Source organism: Oryzias latipes, chromosome 6 (assembly GCF_053564925.1).
Source record: "Oryzias latipes strain Hd-rR chromosome 6, Olatipes_Hd-rR_3.1".
NCBI classification, from domain to species: Eukaryota; Metazoa; Chordata; class Actinopteri; order Beloniformes; family Adrianichthyidae; genus Oryzias; species Oryzias latipes.
Window position 1 is genome coordinate 31,897,766 of NC_136242.1, and position 26,670 is coordinate 31,924,435.

Below are 26,670 nucleotides of genomic sequence, written 5' to 3' on the forward strand. Positions count from 1 at the left end.
CACAAAACTGTAAGAAATTGACCCTCTTCTAGCAGTTTAAAGGCCCGTTCACACTGGGATAAATTTCGCCCGCGATTTTCGCCGACGTTTAACGCTTCGTGACTAAACAAAGGGCACCAATGTGAGTGTGCACACCGACGCGAAAAAACGCCACGCGTCAAAGCGTCAAAAAAAACCAAAACGACTCGGGTTCGTTTTTTCTTTTTGACGCGTCGCTTCGAAAACTATACGACCAATGAGAACAGCGCTTTTGCACACGTGTCTGGAGCTTCTGAAGTTACAGTAAAACACATCTTGGGGGCGCTCAAACATCAAACTGCCTTTCATATCACATACCAGCGAAGAAGATAGACGCCAAGTAGCGTCTACACTGCCGCGAAGAAATAATGACAGACATTCTAAAATATCCCCGAACCAAGCACCAGTTGGAGCAACTGGTGCTTGAAATATTCATGTTTTCTTTGTATGATTCTGACAAGCGCGTAAATACTTGCTCTCTTCTTCTGAGTGAAAAGCGACTTTAAGAAGTGTAAAGTTGCGCAGCGCCACCTTGTGTACAGGAGTATTTCTGTTTTATATTAAGCGCCATCTAATGTCAGGGAATGAAATTGCATGTTCACTCGGCTCATCGTCAGCGAAAATCGCCTGGGTGTGAACACAAAAAAGGTGTTGAAAAACACTGGCGAATAACGCCTGGCGAATATTCATCCCGGTGTGTACGGGCCTTAAGTCTAGTGATGTATTCGAGTTACTCATCATTGAAGCTATATTTTACCACCACAGAGGCCCCAGTTTGAGAATCAAGAACCTGTAAATCTTTTCCTCTCTCCAGTTTGATGCAGCAGCATGCCCAGCCTGCTTAAATCTCTAAAGATCTAACAGTATAATTGGATTTTAATTGCCTAATTGAAGCATGCAGTGCCCACACAGTAATGCCAGCATTTAAGTTGAACTTTATGGTCTGTCTTTGACTAAATATAAGTAACCTTCACTTAAACTCCTGTACAAACCATGACCAAAGTCTTTTAGAGAAGTAAATTATATATGAGCCAAACTCCTTTAGAAGTACACATGTTGCTGGTCTGTTTGTTATGCTGAATTGATTATGTATATGGTGGAAAATACAAATGTAAACAATATAAACCAGGTCACACGTCTCAACTTGATTGGATAAATGCTTGGAAAAGATTTTCACCACTATAAAATGAGTAATAGAATGAATAGGTTGGGTCTCACACTTTGTATCATGTAAGAAACATTTGCAGAATCTGGCTATAAAATTACAAATAGAGAAGCATGCCTTAATAAAGGCCATGTCATACGGCCACTATGTATTTCTTGATAATTCAAGACACATAAAGGGATGACGGCAAACTTGTAGATAAAAATGATGGATCCTCCTTTAACTACATGCAGTACATAAACGTAATCCTATTATTGGAATTTCAAAATAAAGTTAAAGTCACACAGCCACTATGTACATTCTGCAAATATTGCACGGATTAACATTAGTCATACGTGAACATACGCAGAAAAAGTAAGAAAAATTTTGGTCTTTACGTTAAATTTTCACAGATTATCAGGAATGAACTACTTTAAAACCACAGAAGTACAAATAAACCACCCAAAAAAACAGATAAATCAATGTATGAACCGTGCATGATTATTTTGCTGCTTATATGCAATTCACAATTAGTGATTCAAGGATCAATTACATTAATACAATGGAATATGTTTGTCGTATATGATATATAAAAGATTGGTGGAACATGAGTGAAAAGTCAATTAGACCTATGTGGAACGGTCATAGAAAGCCACAAATATGAGTATGCATCTTGCAAAACTCACACAGAAGTGCGTACAATTTGTCTAATAACAGCATGTAAACTACATAAAATATGTGTAAACTGCGTAATTCTCGAAAACTTTGAACAGCTCAAAGCCAAATTCACGTGAAGATCCATGAGCCAAAACTCTCATTGGACATCTACACACTTATGAATTACGTGTATCACGCATGTATCACAAAAGACCAAATTTCCATACGTGGAAAATGTGAGCAGATGTTAGGAAACGGATTTTAATCAGAGTCATTTACACCCACAGGTTCACATGTTCTTGCTTTATCTCCTTGTTTTGCGCTCCCCGCTCTCTTCTCTTACTCCACAAATTCGGATGAACTTCCCGGCTGCTGCACCCAAACACCAGCCGACACAAACTCAGTCATTTTATGGCATCCCTTGATTGATGTTCTCATATCTGTTGTTCGCACACTCTCAGGAGCTCTCAGATAGGTATAGACTGTTAGCTTTGGTGCTGCATCGTATCCCTTCTTGCGGAACAAAAAAAAAAGATATTCTGTCTTTTTGGCAAAAGAAGAAGAACAAAGTGATAAACAGATAAAGACGGTGCGTCACAGTAAGAACCAGCAGAGAGGCAAAGGCAAGAAGAATAAGAGAGAAAGTATGAGATTTGGGGAGAAGCTTTTCATGGGGTATGCAGGCAACGCTGTCTGAATTTATCAACATGTTCTTTTTTCAGTGCGCTGCACAAACGAGAATATAGGGTTCACTGATTACTAAAATAGCAACCCTGAGCTTTATTGTGTTGGTGGTACGAGTCTGATAAAGGGGAACTGAGATAACATGACATTTGTGCTGAAGTGGGACTTTAATCAAGTTAATTCATTAACGAAGCCAATGGTCTGCTCCTGAGAAGGTTAAACGGAACAGAGGAACGCGACCTTCTAATGTCTTCACATGGAACCCTTTTCAGAAAAACACGTCAGAATTCCTCTCTTCTTGAATATTTCTAATTACAATGTCAAAACGTGTTCGTCTTTGAGGTACCGGTACATGTTCTTGGTTTCCTCATTTTCTTAACCAATGATTGACAATGATAATATTTTATTTCAGGCAAAGAAAAAAATAGGACAAGATAAAAGAAAAAGAAAAATGCAAGAAATTTCCAAAAGGGGGTGAAAAGAAGTAAAAGTCTTATAAATTCTCACCCCCATGCCCTAGACCAAAGTTATTACCACACCCACCAGTATCTTTTTCAGATCTGTTCCCTCTCTAATGAGAGGACATTCAGTTTCAGACACCCACAAACACACATAACTACACATATAGATACATAAACACATAGAAACATACAAACATGGAAACATCAGAAACTCATTTTTCAAACATTTATGTTCTTCAACAGACCCAAACGCACACAATTCAGATTTATTTTCACAAATATTTGCAGATATAGCACCGTTTTGTTATGGTTTATGTATGTACATAACTATAGAAATATGGTTTAACATCTCTATATTTGTTCTTAAAATTGTTGATGTTCGGACATTGTTTTATGTGTATAGATTGATTGATCCATTAATTTAAAACAATTTGAGCAATATCTATCCATCTTAATAATGATTATGCTCAACATCTAAAAATGTATATGAAATATCATAAGATTGGGGGTAAGAATTAATATGATTTTTCTTCAAAGAACTCCTTTTTCAAAAACTTTCTGTTTATCCCAATATTTCGTTTTTTTGATTTTTTGTTTTGTGTTTGAAATAAAAAAATTAAATCAATAGAAACAAAGAAAAAGGACAAAAAGGCTATTTGTTACTAATTTGTGTTCAGGTACATGGCTTTAGATGTTTTTCATGTCGTCCTGTCCTTTTATAAACTCCTGAATAACTTAACAGCTCTAAAAATGGACGGAGGTCTAAAAATACGATATTTGTCATATTTGACACGAAAAGGAATCTGTTTTTCTTTTTCTATGTTTTTACACATTAGAGAAAAAACACAATTAGATAAATATAATATTGCCTCATATTTGTCACCTTTTTTTTTCTTAGGTTGCAAACCATGAGACTTACACAAGAAGGGCCCAGAAACAAACTTTTTCTTTAATATTTTTATACAAAAAAAAAGAAAGCTGAATATATATTTTCTTTCCTCAGATTGTTCAGATTGATTATCCGGTTTGGAGTTTAGAATTTTTTATAAAACCTGTTAATTGACTTTCAGAGGGGCTCTAAAATCCACATCACAGTAAAACACACTGGGAGTCAGACAGGAAGGAGGCTCAGCTATAAGGGAGAGTTAGATAAATTCACCATATGCTTTGGGAGTTTCATGTGGATTTTGCCCTGATCTTTTAGACTCAGTTGCGCCAGCAGCTGTTATAAGCAAAACAAAACTTGACAGACACTGAACCAAGCGCTAAGGATTTAAAATATGTAGCTGCCGAACAGCCAGTTGTGTCCCAGATAAGTCTATATGAGGCCACAGCAAAAGTTTGTACAGTATATCCACACCCCAGATGCAGCCACAGCGTTGCTGGCATTCGTCCATCCGTGTGCAGAGCACATCTGTATGTCTGAGGTCACAATCTAGCTGTATGAATGAGTCTCCAGATGGCCAACAGCTGAGTGATGTGGGTTTTATCTGATCATGTCTGCATTTGTAAAATCTGGGACCTGGGAAAAAGAACTCCACTTAGGAAAAATGTAACATTATCCTCTTTGGCTCGGATTAGAGCTCGCCTGTACCTGATTTATCAGGTTCATATGTACGCTGGTTAAGAACAAACCTAATTTCAGTGCTCATTTGGTAAATAACCAGGCTTGAATGCAAGGAAGATGTTGGACTGCAATATGGAAAATTAAAGCTCCAGGGGGTTTTGCAATTTGATGTATGCCAGAAACATCCATAATGTCTTAATGTTCCCTAATGCAAAAAAAGAAAAAGAAAAAATCAATACATTTCTCAGCCGTGGTTTGTCTGGGTGAGAATAATAATAATAAAAAAAATCTATCGTTCATTTTAAAAGGCATAAAATCATTACAGTTTGCAGCCAGAATATAAATGCAATACTAATTATTTTGGATTTTTTATTAGCTTTATTTTCTGAAACCCTCAATAAATCTACTGTATCGTGCAATTATTTTATAGAAATCAGAGAAAAATGAATTTACCTAAATTAATACGGACAAACATTTGAGTGTCTGTTTTATGAATCTATTATCATTTCTCAGATCATTGAGAGTCTCTTTAAATGGTGTATTCCACCCATTTCTCCAGTGGAGGCTCAAGCACATATGCAGATGGACACATGCATGCTTTAATTTTCCTTCTGGATGTAGCAGCGATGAGCAGTAGTCTTCCCTCTCCACCCCGCTCTGCAGATGGCTTACAGTTTTCCTGACAGAAGTGAGGAACAAGGCACAGACCAGAGCAAAGAGTCCATCTGTCACTCATCTATTGTAGACAGTAAAGCTGCGATTACAGATTCAATATTCAATTCAATTCAATCTTCTTTGTATAGCCCAAATTCACAACAACAGTTGTTTCGATGGGCTTCGTTTTAAGAAGATTAAAGCTTCTGGAGTAGCTGTCAAACAAATCCAATTCCTATTAATACGTATTTGTCTCCATCCTAGTTATAGTTAGATGAAACATTTTCTCTTTACATAAGTTTTCAGGAAAAATTTGAGGAAAAAAATTCAATGAATGGAAATTCTATTTAACATTACATTAATTAGGATTCAAAGCAACATCATAAAGTTTTATGGTGGATTTTTTTTAGCAGCTTTTGATGATGGGATGACGCAACAGAAAATACTTTTAAAAAGATTTATGGAAATCATTTGAAATAAACAGAAACGTTTCTATCTCCTCTTGAGGAGACATCCTGAATGTTGTGGAAGAGGTGAAGCAGATAAACATTTCACACACCGTAATCGTTCAGTGGCTTTCGGTTGCTGGTTGCAGTTGGTCTATCGGTCAATCCTGTTAGCACCTGCGGGTCTGCTTGCACCTTTTTTGGGGTAAATCCTCTTTCATAGTCTTTCTTGAGATGCGTTCACGCTGAACGCGATTCTCTCGACAAATTTGCGTCAGCCGCCACTCTTTTGCCACTCGGTAAATACTCTGCTCGCCGCCTGTCCAAGAATGTGTTCATTAAAAGAAAAAAACAAACATGTGTCCATACACATGCCGCTTGGCTGCGTTGGATGAGGAGCCAGCTAATATTTTTAGCCTGATTGCTGCGTAGAGTGATGTCTGTGTTGATCTCATTCAACATGCATGAAAGACACGCATGATGTAGAGAGATCAGACTTATTTCTTTTGAAGAGCTCTAAGAGCATTGGTAATCCCGTTTCCATGTCTGGGTTCATGAGATCATTCAGAGATTCTCTCCCCGTATAGTGACCTCCACTCCTGCTGCTGTGTCTAAAACATGGCCGCTCCCGCTGTGTTTCTGTCTTTCTGACCGAGTTTGGAGACTCGCTGTCCCTCATTAACCAAATACGGTTTAGAAGAAAGAATAAAATTAGGGGGCCTTTTTTTATTATAGCCCCAATGAAAATAAGAACTATCTCATAAAGTTCATGCGGCCCGAGCAGGCCGGCTCCCCATCCTGCAGCGGTTCTCTGTCTGGCCGCCAGCTCGCCTCCCAGGGGCCGGCATAGTGATCACTATCCAGCTCCATGGGCTCTGCGACAGACTGTCGGGGGCAGAGGTGCCCACACTTTTTTGACTTGTGAGCTACTTTTGAGGTAAGAAGCCATTTCCCCTGTTAGTCACAGTGATCTGCACCTCATCAATATTCTCAGAACGCTTTACATAAAAATACCGCCTCGTACATGTTGTTTTTAGCATCCCAGCAGATACGCTGTCAGAGCCTTTTTTTGATTCGTCGTCTATGTTGTTCAGCTCATAACGTAAAGGCAAGGCAAGGCAAGGCAAGTTTATTTGTATAGCACAATTCGTACACAAAGTAATTCAAGGTGCTTCACAAAACAGAAAAGTGCATTAAAATCACAATACATCATAGAAATAATCAACATAAAATTTACTTTAAAAGAAAAGGAAGAAAAAAAAAAAAAACAAAAAAAAAAGATTTAAAAAGAAAGGAAGGAAAGAAAGGTGCAGATAGGACCTTTCAGTCATATACACGGCTAAACAGAAATGTTTTAAGTCTAGATTTGAACATGAACACAGAAGAGGCCTGTCTTACGCCTTCAGGGAGGCTGTTCCAGATTTTAGCTGCAGAATATTGAAACGCTGATTCCCCTTGTTTAGTTCTGACACTGGGAATCAACAGGAGGCCGGTCCCTGAGGTCCTCAGAGTACGAGATGGTTCATATGGCACTAACATGTCAGAGAAGTACTTTGGTGCGTGGCCATGGAGAGACTTGTACACAAGCAGAGCTGCTTTGAAGTCTATTCTTTGAGGTACAGGGAGCCAGTGCAAAGACCTGAGCACAGGACTAATGTGATCATACTTCCTGGTTCTGGTCAGGACTCGAGCAGCAGCATTCTGGATGTACTGAAGCTGTTTTACAGCTCGTTTGGACAGGCCGGTGAGCAGGCCGTTACAGTAGTCTAACCTACTGGAGACAAATGCATGGATAAGTATCTCCAGGTCTCGCTTTGAGATTATGTTTTTGATTTTGGCAATGTTTTTCAGGTGGTAAAATGCCGCTGATGTTACTGACTTGATATGGCTGTTAAAGTTCAGGTCAGAGTCCATGATTACCCCTAGATTTCTGACTTGATTTGAGGGTTTAAGAGACAGAGAATGAAGGTAGCTGCTGACAATTTCTCTTTGTTTCTGTGGGCCAAAAACAATAACTTCGGTCTTGTCTGAGTTTAGCTGGAGAAAGTTGTTCTGCATCCACGCGCTGATCTGTTGGAGGCAGTGGTTGAGAGAATCCACCGGCCCATATTCACCTGTTGTCAGTGACACATAGATCTGAGTATCATCTGCATAGTTGTGATAAGATATGTTATTACTGCGTATTAACTGCCCTAGTGGCAGCATGTAGAGGTTGAACAGAAGGGGTCCCAGGATCGATCCCTGGGGCACACCACAATTCAAGCCCATGTAGTCTGAGACACAACTCCCAATTTCAACAAAATATTTCCTGTCTTCTAGATAAGACTTGAGCCAACTTAGGGCAGATCCAGAGATGCCAACCCAGTCTTGGAGTCTGTGCAAAAGGATTCCATGATCAACAGTATCAAAGGCAGCGCTCAGGTCTAGCAGGATTAAGACAGAGACTTTTCCATCATCAGTGTTCAGGCGGATGTCATTGGTTACCTTGATAAGAGCAGTTTCTGTGCTATGATGGGGTCTAAAACCCCGTAAAGACAAAGTTTTTCAGTTATGGATACTATTTACAGCATTTCACGCTTGCGCAGCTTTTTGTTTCATCTTACAGTAGACATTTACAGAGGTGTAATGCTCCCGTGTGCTTCACTCCAGGCTCCACTCAAATGTAACCTCTAAATGAGTTCGATCCTCTGTTTCTCCTCACTGTGCAAACACTGGGACAGCCCATTACATCCCCTTAAAGGGGAAATTAGAAAGACATTAAAAAGCCATTAGGAATATTTGAGTCGGGTTCAACATGTTTATCTCCAAACCCAAAGAAGGCCAAAACAAATCAGTTGACAAAGGAGACACAACGCTGTTGTTGCTGCCATTTACCAGCAGCACGTATCCACTTAAAAGATGAAAACAAACAAGCAAACAAATATAGCAACATACATGAAAAAAACGGCCTGTCTGCGCTGTCTGAAATCTTTAGACACAGCAAGGTTAGTAGTCCAGTTTTGTTTAGACGTTGCAGAAAATGTGGAATTGTGTGGCACAAGCCGTGATCCCGGCGGCGGTAGAGCAGGCCATATTATTGCTTCCTCCATCACTGCAGAGCAGCAGTCCTGTGAGACTACTGCACTACAGGCATCAGCACCCAGAGTGAATCATTTGGTTAAAAAGTGCACTCGCTTGAATAGGACAGAAGGCAGCCTGGATAAGGAAGCTCCACTGGACTGAATTTGGATCATTTTAAATGTGCATGTTCTTCTATAATCTAGAAGTTGAACGTAGGCAAATACAATATACAAGAACCTCAAAAAGGATCTCTTTCTGGAGAGCAGTCCTTTAAGGAAATGATGGGAGGCAGAAATGTAAACATTTAAGAAATAAACTTAAACGGGACAAAATCCGCGGAGAACCGAAAAACAGATGACCTGACATTGTCGAACTGAGAACCAGACACTGCTATTAAATCAGATCAGACTTTATTAATATAGTACTTATCCTATAAAAACACAACAAAGTGCATTACATTAACACAAAACAAAATAAATAATATAAAAACAAGGACGAAAATTAAAATAGATTTGTGTATTGTTAGACAATACATAGAAAAGAAGACAACAGTGGATGATCATTATGAACCTGGAGTTACTGACAGGACATGACCAAAAACACCACTGAAAACCCAAACTAAACCACAGAATCCTCACAGCAACAGTATGATCACAGGAAATAATATTAACAAGTTCAGCATTCTGGGGATGAAAGTTGTAGGATGTCTGTGTTTAAAATATTACCATCTGGAATTAAACTTGATTTATGTGGATTCTGCCTGCAGCACATTGTGCCAACATAAATAGCCTCCCGTGTTGTATTGTTTTGATGTCTTCCAAGGGATGAAGTGAACAAATTTGTTTTCATGAAAAATGACAATTGTATCACTTTTACCTGCACAGGTATCGTAGTTAATATGTATCTATTAGTAGTTTATTTTTAAATGTTACCTAATTTCTGTATTGTTTAAAGGTCCCTGAACTCAAGGTTTAAAACTCTCGTGTTGACGCGAAGCTAGACAGGTTTCTATGAACTATCTATGACTATGTACAAAACGCACAAGGACTGCATTTTGTGTATGAACAGCCCCTGTGTGAAGGTTCTTCTGGCTAACATGTTTTTCCAGAAAGAGGGGTTTTTAAGATAAATCCATCCAGAATTTGGTGCTTGTAACACAAATGTACGATTTGTCTGACATATCAACTTCTTTGCTATTCCGCTATCAACGCCTGAAGCATGAGTGTTCACTTCCAGGCCTCGAGGGCCATGCTTTTCAACCAACCTGCCATTAAAGCTTCTTATTGGCTAAACATACCTGATCCAGGTAATAAACAGCAGATGAGGCGCGGTTTCAGGAAAAGTAGGCCGGCCCTCAAGGCCTGCAGTTGGACATCCCTGGCTTAAGGGGTGGGATTTAAGCTGCGTTCGTGCGACAGATGTTTAGTTTCAGCGTTAAATCAATGATACAGACATAATCTACAGTCCGGTGGTGCAATCGGGGCGGAGAGCTTTGGCGGACCAAATTTAAAAAGGTCCACGTGCAGCATCAACCAATTAGGGATTCAATTTTGGGAATGTGATGTTTTAAATACACATCCAACATGGTTGATTGGTCCGATTGTTCTCCTCCTGAACTCCCGTCCGTCCTTCCTTTTTTTTTTTTTACCCGCTGTGTTTTCCAGAGCCCGTCCCGACTATTGTTGGGGGAAGGCAAGGAACACCCTTGACCATGTGGGCTCATTATCATCGTAATGTGATGGCAGTTTGTGGGCCATCAAAGATAAACAAAACAACAAAAATATGTTTCTAAAAAATTCCGTCAGCGAATTATCATCCGTTTGGAGGGGAGAAGTCGTGTCACTGTTTAGAGAAAGACCTGCGGGCTGAATGTTTGATACAAAATGAGAAAGAGAACCTCACATGGAGCTGGATCTGCAGCAACCTTCTCTACACTTCATTCAATATAGATAACGTACTTTATTTGTTTAGTCCCTTATTTGATTTAAAAGGAAGTCAGAAAACCTTTCGAATGAATTTAGGAGGTTATAACTCATGTCGACAGCTTATACGTTTTCTATCAAAGCTGACAACTTTATTGAATTAATAAATATTACCAGTTCTTGTTTGACCCTAACTGAGGTTGGTTTAATTCCGTTCTGTTTTCCGATGTTTGTTTGATTAGCAGTACACGGATCTATAAAAACAACAAAACAACGAAGGAAAGCTGTACTAACAGTTTTATAAGGTGTTGAGCAGCATTTTTTATTGGAAAAACAGGCCTGTTGTCCCCAGAGAGCACAATTCATTGGAGACTTGGACGAGCAAAAGAACCAACTTGTTGTTTTACAGTAGCTTCAAGCCCATGAAACACTTGTGAACGGCCTCAATATGGTGTTTGGGCAAATCTACCATGTTGACTGACTTGGGACAAGTGCTTGATCAGGCTGGGGGCCAGCAGACAGCGGGGCAGCTCGAAATGGTCCTTTTTACAAAATATTAAACGGCCATAAGAAAAGTAGACAAACTTAATTATTCTGCCTTATTCGTTTTATGCACGCTGCTAAGCCTTAGTCACAACTGCTCTTATTGAATGGATAAAGGCGGTTTGTGGCGGAAAAATGGACAAACCTGTACAGGCCACACAGGTGGCCCTAACGTAAAATCCGACCGAAGGGTCGGTGGTTCAATCCCCTCTCCCCCCAGCCAACTGTCGTTGTGTCCTTGGGCAAGACACTTCACCCTCCTTGCCTCCAGTGCAGCTGGTGTGTGAATGTGTATGAATGTCCCCGTGATGGTCAGAGCAGCCATAGGCGCGAATTGGAGCCACGCCTCTGTCAGTCTGCCCCAGGACAGATGGTCGTACGACAGTCGACAGGACCAGACAACCCAAAAACTTGCTGCATCCGTACGGATCATGTGACTAAGGCTTCAAAAATGAGGCTTTGGGAAAAGCCTACATTTATTGTAAAAGAGCTTTCTTATAGGTTTTACCGAGAAGAAGATCCCTCTTTCTAGAAAAACTCACGTCCACATCTGATCAGGTAATGACGTTTATTAGAAAGCAACAATTCAATTCAATTCAATTCAATTTTATTTGTATAGCCCAAAATCACGACAACAGTCGTCTCGATGGGCTTCGAGGTAAAACATGAAATCAAAAGGATCACGAATACAAAGAGTTCAATAGAAAAATACTAAAATGAACTAACAAACTGACTAAGCTATACTGGCATCCCTGCCCTTAGACCCCCCTTCGCGGTAAGGAAAAACTCCCAAAAAAACCGGATTCCGGAAAAAACGAAGAAACCTCAGGGGTGCCCACATGAAGGAGGGATCCTCCCCCAGGACGGACAGGCGATTTACCAGAAATCTTAGAGAAGAATTAACTTATCTAAATCTACAACTACATATATAAAAGTCCAGCAGACGAGCTTCATCCAGCCGTGGTTGTGGGGACAGTCAAAGGCGCGAGTCGAGCCGGAGACAGGAACCACAGCCAGGTGTAGGAGCAGGAGCAGAGACGAGGTACTCGGTCAGGTACAGAGCAGAGACGAGCCAGAGATGAGCCAGAGGCAGGATCCACAGCCAGGTGTAGGAGCAGGAGCAAAGGCGAGGTAAACGGTCAGGAACTGGAGCACGGATGAGCCAACTGGAGTCTGGAAGCACTCCCACTCCCCAGGAGGGGAGAGGAAAAGAGGGACAATACATGAATCGCACTGCACCAAACAGAGGCATGGAGAACTAAATGATAAATTATGATCAAGAATAGAGGAGAGGAAGGGTAGAAGTAAAAAAGGAAAGAGGACAGAACCCCAGTGCACCATAGTTACCCCAGCTTCAACTTCTAGCAGCCTTTTAAAAGAAATAGTTATTATTAAGTTTAATTTAAACAAACTAACATTAAGTTAAATAATCTCTGAATACTAGCTAGTCTGACAATAAGCCTGTCCAAAGAGGAATGTTTTCAGTCTAGCTTTGAATGTAGAAACTGAGTCGGCCTCTCTTACATGAGCTGGGAGTTTATTCCATAAGACAGGGGCTTGGTGGCTAAACGCTCTACCTCCAACCGTACTTTTACTAATTCTAGGAACCACAAGCAGTCCTGCATTTTGCGAGCGAAGTGTTCTGATTGGTTGGTAAGGGACTATGAGGTCCTTAATATAGGACGGGGCCATTCCATGTAAGGCCTTATAGGTTAACAGGAGGATCTTGAACTTAATTCTAGAATCAACTGGGAGCCAATGGAGCGAAACTAACACAGGAGTGATGTGATCTCTTCTGCTGGTTCCAGCTAACAATCTAGCAGCTGCGTTCTGAACAAGCTGGAGACTTCTTAAGGAACTCTTAGGACACGCTGCTAACAAGGAGTTACAGTAATCCAGCCTCGACGTAACAAATGCATGGATGAGTTTTTCAGCATCACTCTTAGAAAGTATATTTCTGATCTTAGCAATATTTCGCAGGTGAAAAAAGGCAGTTCTACATGCCTGAGATATGTGAGCCTTAAATGATAAATCCTGGTCAAGTAAAACCCCAAGGTTTCTAACTGTGGAATTAGGGGCTATACTTATGCCATCCAGGGAGACTATCTGAGCAGACAGAGCATCTCTGAGGTTTTTAGGACCAAGTATAATGACCTCAGTTTTTTCTGGGTTCAAGAGGAGGTAATTAATTGTCATCCAGGTCTTGATGTCACTGATGCAGGCGTTCAGTTTCTCTATCTGGTCATTCTGGTCAGGCTTCATGGATAAATACAACTGCGTATCGTCGGCATAACAATGAAAATTAATGCTGTGTTTCCTGATTATGTTTCCTAGGGGTAACATATAAAGCATAAACAGGATCGGTCCCAAGACTGAGCCCTGTGGGACTCCATAGTTGACTCGAGTGCACTGAGAGGAATGGCCATTTACATTAACGAACTGATACCTATCAGACAGATAGGATTTAAACCACTGGAGAGCAGATCCTCTGATCCCTATGTCCTGCTCTAATCTATGGAGTAAAATACCGTGGTCGATAGTGTCAAAGGCAGCACTGAGGTCCAACAGGACCAGAATAGAAAGTAGTCCCTTTTCTGAGGCCAATAACAAGTCATTAGAGACTCTAACTAGTGCAGTTTCCGTACTGTGGTGAGGTCTAAACCCCGACTGAAAGTCTTCAAAGTGGCTGTTGTCCTGTAGGTGGCAGTAAAGCTGCTTAACTACAACTCTTTCTAGGATTTTAGAAATAAAGGGCAGGTTTGATATCGGTCTATAGTTGGCCAAGATGCTAGGATCCAAACTGGGCTTTTTCAGAAGAGGTTTAACAACTGCATATTTAAAAGACTGTGGCACGTAACCCGTTTCCAGAGAGGCATTTATCATTGTTAATATGGGATCATTAATTAGGGGAAAAGTTTCTTTAAAAAGTCTAGTGGGAATTGGGTCTAACAGACACGTTGAGGATTTGGAGGACGTAATAATTGATGTTATTTCCGCTTGATCCACAGCAGTGAAGCAGTCTAATGTTACAGAGGTTTCTATGGATGCCTCCATTTCTACCGCTTCAGCCTGTTCTGGGCTGATAATAGGAATAACTTGATTTAACTTATGTCTAATATTTGAGATTTTACTATCGAAAAATGTAAGAAAATCATCAGAGCTGAGAGAAACAGGAACATGTGGTTCTACTGAGCTCTGACTGCGAGTTAATTTAGCTATAGTGCTAAAAAGAAATCTTGGATTGTTTCCATTCTCTGATATTAAGGTTGAATAGTACTGGCTTCTAGCTCTACGCAGAGCTTTTTTATAATTTAATAGGCTATGTTTCCAGATATCCAGAGACTGCTCTGAACCGGAGCGGCGCCATTCTCTTTCCAACTTACGGGTTTCTCGTTTAAGAGAACGAGTTTCAGCGTTAAACCACGGTGCTACTCGGTTTTGTCTGACGAACTTAGGTTTCAAGGGGGCAACAACATCGAGTGTACTCCTGAGGGCTTGTAAGGCATCATTAACAAAGTGGTCATTTATACTAGGACTGATACTATGGGAGCTGGTCTCAGAGTATTTTCTCAGAATATCACTAAGTACTGGCTGAACTGTGTGTTTAAACTCAGACACAGAACGGTCAGTTAAGGTTCTTCTAAGTTGTTTCTTATTCACTGGGACAGAAGGATGTTCCAGTGTAAACTGGAAGGTAATCAGAAAGTGATCAGAAATGATGGGGTTAAGAGGAAGGACACTCAGCTGGCTGATCTCTATCCCATGGGTTAGAACAAGGTCCAGGGTGTGCTTATGACAGTGAGTGGGTTCATTCACACTTTGGGTGAAACCAACATCATCTAATAAAGCTGCAAAAGCCTTTCCTAGGCAGTCACTGGGGTCATCAACATGAATATTAAAATCCCCTAATATTATAATTTGATCAGAATCTAAGACAATAGTCGATAGGAAGTCGGAAAACTCAGTTAAAAATTCTAAATATGGGCCGGGGGGGCGATAAATAATTATGAGTAAAACAGGTTTTCGAGTTTTCCTGTTTGGGTGACTTAAAGACAATATGATGCTTTCAAATGAATTATAAGCATTTTTAACTTTAGGGCTGAGAAGTAAGCTAGACTGTGATATTACTGCCAAACCACCTCCTTTCCCTGAAATCCTGGATTTCTGATAGTTAGCATAAGTGGGGGGGGTTGCTTCATTCAATCTAACATAGTCATCCTGATGGAGCCAAGTTTCTGTTAAGGCTAAAAGACTAAGATTGTTATCAGTAATTAACTCGTTGACTAAGAGGGACTTGGAGGAAATGGATCGAATGTTTAATAAACCGCATTTAATGACATAATTCTGCTTGTGAGAACTGCTGTCTGTCACTTTTAAGTTTCTATGACGCGCTCCTTTCATTTGTCTTTCAGCACATAAGCTAAAGCTCGGACCTGCTTGACTTTCCCTGCATGGGTTTTGCACCGGCACTAACCCTAAGGGAGGCTCAGAGGAGCGTTTTACACTGCTGCTCTGCGCCCGGGTCTCGTCTCTGGATTGTCAGGTTAACAGACTAAGGCTAGCAGAAATGTTTCTAGAAAGCAACAGCCTGATAAGTTATATAAAAACGTGTTAAGCCTGCAAAGACATAAATTAGGCATTTGCACTATGTAAATGTAAAGCATCCTGATCAAAAACATGGAAAACTCGGTGTGAAATATTCACTTTTCCATGTGTGTCTCGGCGAAGAAGCCGTGCGATAACACCATAAGTGCTTGATAATATAGTCAGCGATGGGAGAAGTGAGACATATGGGACTGAGCACGCTGTGAGCCTCCCCGTGTTATCATGGAGCAGGTGGTTTGTGGACTCTCAGCTGTCTTGTGTTTCAGGCAAAATATGGAGAAAAAGTGGTCCTAGAGAAAATCTGTAAAATGTTAAATTTAGCCACGTTAATGCTGCATCAGACTTGAGTGCATTTTCTCTTTGGTTACCAACACACAGACTGTATGTGTTGGTGTTGATGAAAGTAATCACTGGTGAGGAAAGTGAATGTGAAGGGCGAGAGCAGGAAGGTGTGAGCAGAGGTTGATTGCAAAGTCATTTCCCAAGGCTTTGTCGCACTCTGTTAGCTGAAGAGCTCCATCTCAAAGACAATTTGTGTACCGCTGAGCATTTTGGCAAAGAGCAGCCTTGTGGTTAAAAAAAAGGAAAAGGCTTTCATCTTGTGTGTGTTAAAGTTTTAGTTCCCCGTGTGCTGTGTATGTTTGGAAGCTGCTCCATAGGACAAATAACAGAGACAGCAGGCAAAAGCTTGTATGTACCCATCAGGAGGCGTGTACACAGGAGTGCTGCACCAGGACTCATAAATCAAACCCATGTGATCTAGCATCGATGCAAGCCCACCTTTCCAATTCAATCTTGCAGTCAGCGGTGCCTGAATGAGTGGGAACATTAGTGAGGTCATGATCTGCCCTTAATCCCATTTCAAGATGATGCCGGCTTGGCCGATTGCCCGCAAGACGCATGGAGGAGACCTTCATCACGTGCAGGCCTTAGCTTTGCAGGAAGTCCTGCCATGAGCCCAGTTTTTGATTTATTTTTTATATATTATTTTTACCATGATTTTACAACGCTGTTCATTATTCCATTATCTTCCATAAAACATATTTTTCATTACCGTCAGTAATCTCTGATATAACTGATATAATTTTCATTCAAATTCAACCTATAGGTTTAAAAAAAGGTTTGTATTTTGGAATTTTTTGGTTTAAAACTAACATAACTTGACTTGTGACACATAACTGTTATAATATAAATAAATCCCTGGAACATTGGATAGTTTAGCAGAGCTTTTCCCATTTTTAGACGTATTTTACATTGTTTTGACTTTGTCTGTCCTTGTTGCTTGCATTGTTATCTCTACACATCTTATCTTTCTTTGAAAACATAAAAGCAGTTTAATCTCAGTTTTTGTGATTTTTTGCATTAAAATCACTTGGCATGGACTTTTTTTGAACATTTTCAGGTTCTCTGTGGAATTATTGTGGAGTATAATGATATAACATAATGGTTAGTAAGAAGATGCACGCCAGGAGACGACTCTATAGAAAGGAATGATGGGATGTCATGGAGGTTTACTTCCGTGACAACAGTCCCGCCCACAACTCGGAGGCAAATTTTTGATGAACTCCTTCCCCTCTGCAGATACAATGTCCTAGAAAACAACAGAGGTTCCATGATTTTCCCTAAAAATGGCAGAATCATAATTAAAAGACCACATGGAACACTTTTACTACAGATCAAAATATGATTGGACTCTGGCTTTGAACAAAGACACACATATGTATATATATATATATATATATATATATATATATATATATATATATATATATATATATATATATATATATATATATATATATATATATATGTATATTCAGCTATAGTTTTTGGTTCAGCTTATAGTTTTTAGTTTTGCCAAAATGCTTTGGTAGTTTTACATTAAAGTGAGCTTATGAAATAATTAATCTTATCAAATAACTAATAATCATGACTTGAAAAACATTAAAACTTGCAATGATTACCTGCGTATACTTATACAGCCCGAGGTAATAATAAAGATTCCTGAAAAAGTGGTATATTATTAATCATCGTAATTACATGATGATTAATAATACAATTGCTGCTATACTTTAGTAATGTTTTTCATAATAATCAATAAGAACTGCAACTATGTAAATAAATAAATAAATAAATAAGTTCAGGAAATCATAACAGGAGTAGGATAAGTCTGGCTGCACCCAACCCTTTTAAGAAAGGCCAAATATGTCTTTTTCTGATTAGAAGTAATTATAATGTCACGGAGATGTCCTCATTTTCTTTTATTTACGTTCTAACCAATTTAAATATTAGCATTTCAAACTGATTTTATATATTTCTATTTAACCATCCTGTTTCCTTTTTTATTGTTTGAAATGCTTGAAATAAATAACCTAATCAAACTTTAGTAAAATATTCTTAGGTCTGTGTTTTGCTTTAAAAGTGTTTTCGATAGAATAATTAGACGTTTGGAATTATGGTTCAGTTGTTCTTCTGTGGTTCAAGCAGCTTTAAAATAATAGAGAGAAACCTCGGACAAACTGAGGCTCACAGGTATTGTTCTACTTGAATGACCACCAAATATTCTTGTGTTATTTTGTTCTGTTTGTCTTTTTGCAGATACGCGATTCTGCGAGACCCAGCAGGATGGCTCGGCGTGAACCCCGTCAGAGGAACTGTCAACACCTCGGCCGCATTGGACCGCGAGTCTCCTTATGTCCACGACAATAAATACACGGCTCTCTTCGTAGCCGTAGATAACGGTGAGCTGAAACTGCTCAATAACTCAGAAAATAAAGTTTTCGGTGCAGGTGTTAAACACAGAGCTTTTTAAGGATTTCTGAATCGGGCCTTTTGTCATGTTTGTTTTATACGTTTTTATTTTCAAATACGGAAAGAAGGATCTGAGGTACGGCTAATCATTCAGGGGATGTCGGGAAAGACTTCTCATCCTCACCTAGCGATAGTGAATCGCCAAAGGGCTGTCCTTAAGCGGCATTGTGTCTATCAGGCCATATGGCTGGTAGTTGGCAGTGTCATAAGAGCCGCTGCTCTGAGACGATCCAAACCGCAGATGGAAGTGTCAAGAGGCCCAGCGCATCTCTCTTTCTGCCCGCTTCTCTTTCTGTCTCTGCGTCTCTTTGTCCCTCTGTCTCGGTCTTTCCTTCCCACCCTATCAATCCATCTGTTCTCCTGTACTCTGGAGATTCTGACAGATCCATTAGAAGAACTAAGGGATTCTATTAGCCGCCAACAGAATGGTGCTGTTGTGCTGGGAAATACGGTACCTTTAGAAAGATGAGTGCTGAAAGAGAAGAAATGATGGAGAAGGTGGAAGGGGGTGGTGGGGTCAGTAGAAGAAAAAAAAACATGAAAGAAGATAACAGGAAAAAGATACCATGGTGAGGAACTTGGAAGAAATAATCAAAGCAGAAAAGAAATCCTGGGTGATCGAGCAGGAGGACAGAGTTAAAAGTAAAGTGAGAGACTTTTTTTTATGTGGTTCTCAAAAGGTTTTATATTTGCTTAGCATTATGCATGACGTCTGCATCGGAATTTTGAAAAGTTTTTTGGTGCAGCGATGAAGGCTGAATAAACTGAACAAAAAAAATGTCCAAACTAAAGACAGATTTGCTTGAGGATGAAAACAGCTCACACTGCTTGTATTGTGCTTTTATAACAGTACTGAATGAATCAAAAAGCATCTACAATTTGTTTTTGGGTGCCATAAAAAATGTTTAATTTTTTAGAAAGCGTTTAAAAACCACTGAGTATCTTATGTCATGGTAAAAGTTGCCTAATTTACACTCAACCGTCTGCGGTGCGTTTCCCTTGTGTTGCGTGGGAAGCCTGCTCACGACCATCAGTTAGTTTACATGGTCTCCATTGCGACCCCCTCCCCTTGGCTTATGGAGAAGTTGTTTGTCCTGCCACCCCCGTGTCACGTAGGTCGTCCCACTCTCTTCGCTTGTGGCCATCCTCATTGAGTCCTTGTAAAATGCAAGTTTTGTCTCAGAAATAATCTCATATTTCTGTACTTCCAAAATTAAACTTTTGGCATCCATGGCGAAAATGGACGTGCAACATTGTGAGAGCACGTCACCTTAAGTGTAAAATAGAAATGTATAAAGTTTTGTTTCTAAATGATAATGGGAGTTTTTGTTTTTTAAACTCTGAGCCGTCTCCCATTTTTTTAGCTTTTTCGACGTTTCCGGTCTGACTGACTCCTCAGTCTGAAAACAATCCGTCCAACAACTGAGTGCAACAACTGAACATAAACAGCCAATCGTAGCCGACGTAAACAGAGCAGGAAAGTAGGAACCGAAGAGCCACGGAAAAATAGAAAGCAACGATAGTCCTGTTATCAAACAGACAAAAATAGTCCAACTGTTTATTTGTTAGAACGTTTATTTCAACACAGCTGGAAACACTTCTTACACTTCTTTAAAAAAATACAATTAAATCCCAACAATGACAGCAACTGAATGAAATGTGACAGCATGAATTCAGCCTCATTAACAGTTTTGAACGTGATACACATTTCTTGTCACTTTTTCCCAAGACAATCTATACATCATAAACACTTATCATACCTTCTTATCCGACGTCTCTTCAGCACTGCAGTTGCTAGGATCCTCTTAGTTAAAGCACACGCACCACGTCTCCTTGTCAGTAACCGCCTTGCAGCATGAACCGCCGTACCAAAGTAACAAGTAAAAAGTGTTGTTCCCAACGTTCAAAACTGATTATCAACATATAAAGTTTTGATAAGTTAACTGTTCCAAAAAGAATTGTAAAGCGCACCACGTCCGTCTTTCTCTTGTTTTGACTCCCCATCGTAGTTCCTGGCCAATGACTGAAGAGATTTTAGTCACGTGGTTTTGTTTACAAGCTTTGGTCTGGAACAGAATGGGACGCTTAATACTAGTCTCAACACAGACATAACACAAGGTTCGGGACTTGATCTGGAACTAATTAAGCAGACTCGATCCGGAACAAAGGATTTTCCCAGTTTGAATACACCCTTATATTTGGTTTATATGATATTTATTTTGTCTATATAATATTCTGATCAGTATGGTGTCTGCAGTTGTTTGGGTGTATAGGGGCATGGAGGACTGGGTATGGTGTATCTTAAGGGGTTTCTTGCGGTTCCCCTTAAGGCTCGTACAGCCACCCAAAGAGACATCATAAAAATGGAACGTACCATTGCTGTGTGTGTGGTAAAATGAAAGCTGCATGAACTTATGACGTTCTGTTGATGGTGGTGTGCGGTGCCGTTGCATCACACTCTAGTGGTTAGTAAAATGTGAGTCCTGGCTCCTTACTGACCGTGCACAAATCCCATGCCCCCAGGAAGCCCGTAGCTACCTCTGAAGGGAAAAGCCAAGAGGAAAAGAGGGGACCTGTAGGAAGTCACTAAAACGACACTCTGATTGTCTAATGCCGGGTTTTTCAACCTTTTTTGAGCCACGGCACACTTTAACCTTGACAATAATCACGCGGCACACCAGCATTCAAAAATGTAACAAAAAGGAGAAACTCATAGTCTGTATTGATCTACAGACCATCTACAGACCAAGTTGTCCATGACCATTTTGTGCAAACCACCTGCCTGCCCTGCACAGATTTGCCTATTTATTTTTTTACCCGCTGACAGCCCGTTTCCACCCGTAAGGGTAGTTGGAACTAAAGCTTTACTAAGTTCAGTTGCAGTACAGATGTGACGAAGCCTGTTTTAACAACATGGCTCATTTGTTTTCATCATTCCTGTTGCTAAAATTGGTGTTAGAGGTTTAACCAAGTGGAGACCTAGAATGTCACAGCAATAATGTCTGCCTCTCAAACAATGCATTTCAGCTAAAATGAAAGTTGTGAATAGACTAAAGAAAAAAAAATACTTTAATTTCCTTCAACCAAATGATAATGAAAGATCAAAGGTGACAACGATGTCACAATATTAAATTCCAACTGCTTTCTGTCCTCTGAAGACAGTGATGGCGTATGTGCGTGCTGCTCTTATGCCGCTCACACAGATCCTTTGTTCTGCAAATGAAATATGAGCAAGGTAGTGCTATATACTCTTGCATTCCGTCTACACACCGTGTCGCTGGTAGCAGATATGTCCCATATATGCTGACCCGCCCGCCTGTGTGGAACGGGTGTAGTCTAATGTCGTATGCTTTTTGTTCATGGGGAGGTCTTCCTTGCTTTTCGGCACTGCCTGGACGATGAGGAGCAAGACATCCAAAGAGTTGTGTCAAACAAAAATCCTTCCTGTTAGAGAGAAATCTGCTCACTGAAGGCAGTTAGAAAAACTTGTTTTGAAATGAGAGAAATAAATCGATTTGAAGAAACCAATGCTGCGGAAAGTAGGGAAAGGTCTTTAATTACATGAAGGCAAGCTTAAATATTGACACACAATATGTTAGTAAGTGAACAAAAAAGTATCACATTTTTTTCTCTTTTCATTTTTTACAGGAACCACTTCATGATTTCAATGAAAGTGTTCAAATTATCAACAAAAAATGTTCTTTTAGTGACCTGAGTTTTCTCAGTTTCAGCCTATTTTCACATAAAGTATGAGGTGTTTGAATCTTTCTGTTTTACTGATGATTTGTTGTTATTTTCACCTCCAGCTGTCATCTTTAAGTGAGACTGGCCAAAGGAAAGCAAATGTACAAAAAGAATATTTACAAAAAGATTATAATATAAAATAAAAGAATTAACGGTCATCAGCTGATACGTGCATCTCAGTATTGCCTGTACGTTTATTTTAGTTTTAGTTGTAGTTAGTTTCAGAAGAAGCAGACAGACAAAAAATAGCTATTGCTTTAAGAAAATTGAAGTATGAACTTATGACGTTCTGTTGATGGTGGTGTGCGGTGCCCTTGCATCACACTCTAGTGGTTAGTGACGCTCAGCAGTTTAGAGATGAGAATGTCAGAAATGATATTATTTAAGGCTGAACAGCATTCTGACTCGCTGTCACTCTCCTAGTCCCAAGTCACTTTTCTGGACTTTAAAAACAATCACATGTACAAATACCCAAATTGAGTGTGCAGCACAGCAGCAGCTCAGAAGCCCAAAGAAGCGAGAAAAATCAGCAAATCTATTTTATCACATCATAACTCACTGCCTTTTGTGCCGCTCAGGTTTCTCGAGAATCTCATTAATCAGTTTTTGTCCGTTCTCTTGATGTCAGATGTTCTTCTGATGTTGATTTTGATCATCGTTTCATTGTCTTGCTTTATACGTTACTTCATTATTTTCCAATCACAGCTGTATTTGAGTTTGTGCATGCTGCCCATGTCTGCATAGCAAATCAGACTTTTCTTTCCATTTGCGTAGTTAGTATTAGCCGGGGGGATTTAGATGCATAAAAGCAGAACACTACAGAAAAGTGCATGCAAGCAGAAAACTCATATTTGTTTTTCTGGAAAAAGACTTTATTTTCTTCCCTGTGTTAAATGAGTACAGTATATCTTCGCAGATGTGATCACCCCCCCCACCCCCCCCACCCCAAATAGACAAAATAAAAGGCTTTTAGCATCAAAGTCTTTCCAGTTCTTTGTATTTGTTTGCCATGCATTTTTTCCTCTATGAGATCTTCCCAAACAGCAGCCGCATTGTTGTTTGCAGACTGATTGTTTCAACCTGAGTGGAGACATTTATGAGCTGTTTAAATAAACTTGGATCAGTTTTGATTTTGCATGCCGGAGAACTGGCTTTCTGCTCTCAGATCCCTGCTGAGATGCCAGTTGCTCGCTTATCTTCTGGCCCTCTCCATCCTTCAAATCAGATTATGTCTTCCTCGCTGTTTGATCCCTGGAACTTTTGCTTGGTTGAATTAGATTTTTGTGCGTTCATGATGGTTTTTAATGTCTTCCTTTGTATCACATGCTTAGGCTCTCTGGTCTGTCTCTGCGTTCCCACTCACTGCTGGGAGTTTTTGGTTCACTGTCTTCGCCGGCTCCTCATTTAAATGTAAAACTGCCTCCCGGTGGGAGCCATTTGTCATTTTGAGACATGAACACATTATCAAGACCCCAGTTGTCTAAAAAACAGCTCCACACACACACTTGTAATCTCCAAAATAGGCTGCCTTTAAACCTTCTATTAAAACTCTTAAGTTATGCACAAAAGAGCAGAACACTGTTTGCTTGGAGCATGCAAATTTACTGGAGAGAGACCTTCTTTTGGGCACAGATTTAGGTGTGTGTGTGTGTGTGTGTTTTAGCCGGGAAAAAAAAGTCAGAAAACTCGACAAGTATTTTTGCTATAATACATGCAGTATGTCAGACTTAGTTTAAAAAAAAATTATAGTAGTCATTTGTATATTTTAGATCAAAATCAAGAAGCAAAGTCACTAAATTGTGTAATTTGCAGAACATTTGTTCATTTCTCAGTAAAAGGTTCATATTATGGCTTCATAAAGAGTAAAATATGTGGTTTTGTGATATATATTACCTTTATATCCCTTTGCCTTTGCAACCAATTCAAATTCCTGATTTAAGTGTTTCTCATCTGAAATGATTCTCCTGTTCCGTAAAGTCCTGCTGTTTATCGATGACGGGAAGGGAAACTCAGACTGTCAAACTTGTTTTAAAGCAGGTACCCACTACATGTCCTTTTTGTCTTTCCTGCCGTTGTTGTCATTGATCCTGCAGGCTCATGATTTGAAAAGGACGCTATCTACGCGTCACTATTAAATCTGAGTCCCTGATCGGACTCAGTGCTGCGTTGCCACAATTCTCTCTTCACTAGCATGCTAAAAGCTTCCAACTTGCAAACCCTCCTTAAACCTAAATGCACTGTCTTCTTATTAAACAATCATATTAACTGTGCATTTAAGTCTGTCCCTCTTTTTTGTACAAAGACAAAAAGAGTGCCAAACAAATGTTCATTCAATTTTTTATAAATGTTTTCTTATTGCAGCATGTTTTAATGTTTTCTTTTAACATCAGAGAAAACACATAAAGAGCAGATTTAACGCGTCCTTGTTATGGGAGTTTTTTTTACCTACTCCAAGGAGCGCAAGGTTGACAGAAAACCACCAAAGCAAACCTGTTAGCAGAGTTTATGCAGCTCTATCATTGTAGTGTTCTGGTCCTAACTGGAACCTTCCACCGTACCCTGAAACATCACCAGTGTGTCCTCTCAAATTGGTTAATTGGATTAATGACCTGGGCTGCATTTTTAAAACATTAAAAATGCAGCCCACCTGTCAGTGACTAACTCATCTGTGGCTTTAATCCGGTTTACATTGGAAAAAAAGCCATTTTTTGTGAACATTCACTTGAAAAGGTGTCACCAGTGTGTGCAGACACAATGTTGTGAGTCTTTACATTTGCTTGTGAGGGTTTCCCACTCAGTATGGCCATTGTAGACATTGGGAACCGCTGAAGAGATCCCTGCTGGAAGCGCTCGAGGAACATTTTCTGTTTCAGGCCACCCCAATCACTCTGCTAATGTTGGGATACTTCTGTCACACAAAAATGCACTGTGATTAAGCTGGGCAGACGAAATCCAAAAAGATAGATACATGTGGAGTCCCGAGCCGGCTGTCAGTAGGCTGCTTCAGACCAAAGCAAGGAAATGATAAAGTATGTGTACCAGCTTAGTACACCGAGCCTGAAATCCTAAGGCCGAGGCGAGAAGAGAGCAACACAGCAGCAAAAATAAAAGGATTTAAAACGGCAGTTTTCTTAATGTGTGGAGATGACTGTGAGTTCTTACTGAAAGCAGAGTATTTTGGCTCCCTGGCTACAGCTCTTTAATGTATAATGAAACTCTGCTTCACTTCGATTTACTTATTGATGAATCAATGTTTGATGGGGGATTTGGGAATGAGCTGTAAGCAGATACAGGCATGGTGAATGCTACAAATAAGCCATGACTGCCTCCTCTAGCTTTGCAAAACATCCATTATACTCTAGCCAAGAGAGTAACAGCCAAAGAGAACACTGTGTCCAATAGAATTGTAAATATAGCAACAGGAGGCTCCATGTCAAGAGGACAAACAAAAAAGAAATACATGAGACAAGGTCAGAAGAAAAGGCCAGAGACAAGAGAAAGGTGAAAATTAAAAACATGACAGAACCAAACAGTGAAATGAGTTATTTTTGGGGTGGAAAAAGTGACAGAAGATGACAGCCGTCCTACAGGACATTTCATAAAAGTATGTTTTTATTACCCATGTTTTAAGGGCTCTCCCTCTCTTCCTGCCTCCATCCATGCATCTTTATTTGTCAGTCCCTTTATGAGGACAGTCATAAAGGCTAGAAGGTTAGCCTCCCTCCAGAAATGTTTTCCTGCCTAGCCAATCAATTGTGACCCTGTGTTGCAGCAGGCAAAGGTGATGCCAAGCAGGGGAAAGAGTGCAATGTGGGGAATCCAGACACATTGACCCACGGTAATGGCGGTGTAATGGATATGCTCAGAAAAGCGCAGATCACACCACAGTGCAGCCTTGCTTCCTGTAGCCCTCCCTGACTTGCTGTATTGCCTCATTAACCCCAAATTCTAAGTGCCTGTCTCACTTTAGCTTTAGCTCAGCGGCCCACACCTCCATTTCTCTCTTCTCACTTCGTTCTATTTCCTGAAGCGCACCTATCTTCACTGTTTTTTTTAAGTCATTAAGACAGTGTTTTTGTGTTAAACATGACAGATGACATCATCACTCTGGAGCGATACTTTAATTCAGACTGAAAGCTATCGCTATGACTTAGTTGCCATCAACACTTTCCTTTGTTTAGCTTGTTTCGAGTGTCTTAGTCTGGCTGCATTTTGGCAGAAAATATTTTCATGGGTCAGAGTAAGTGTTCGTGTGTGTGTTGTTTTTGTGTCAAAGGGCATATAATCAACTATTTTTGAGCTTTGAATGTATTAAAATGTTCATTTCTCACTTTAAACAACCCCAAAGCTGTAA

General features: G+C 39.9%; 1 protein-coding gene across 2 annotated transcripts in view; it reads left to right on the forward strand.

Moving 5' to 3' along the window:
• The window catches only part of LOC101158522 (cadherin 13, H-cadherin (heart)), a 197,429-nt gene that overhangs the window by 132,946 nt on the left and 37,813 nt on the right, over positions 1–26,670 (forward strand). For both annotated transcript variants that reach the window (XM_020704255.3, XM_078949029.1), the window contains exon 7: positions 18,360–18,502. In XM_020704255.3, coding sequence (XP_020559914.2) covers positions 18,360–18,502 — 143 coding nt within the window. The remainder of the gene's footprint in view (positions 1–18,359; positions 18,503–26,670) is intronic.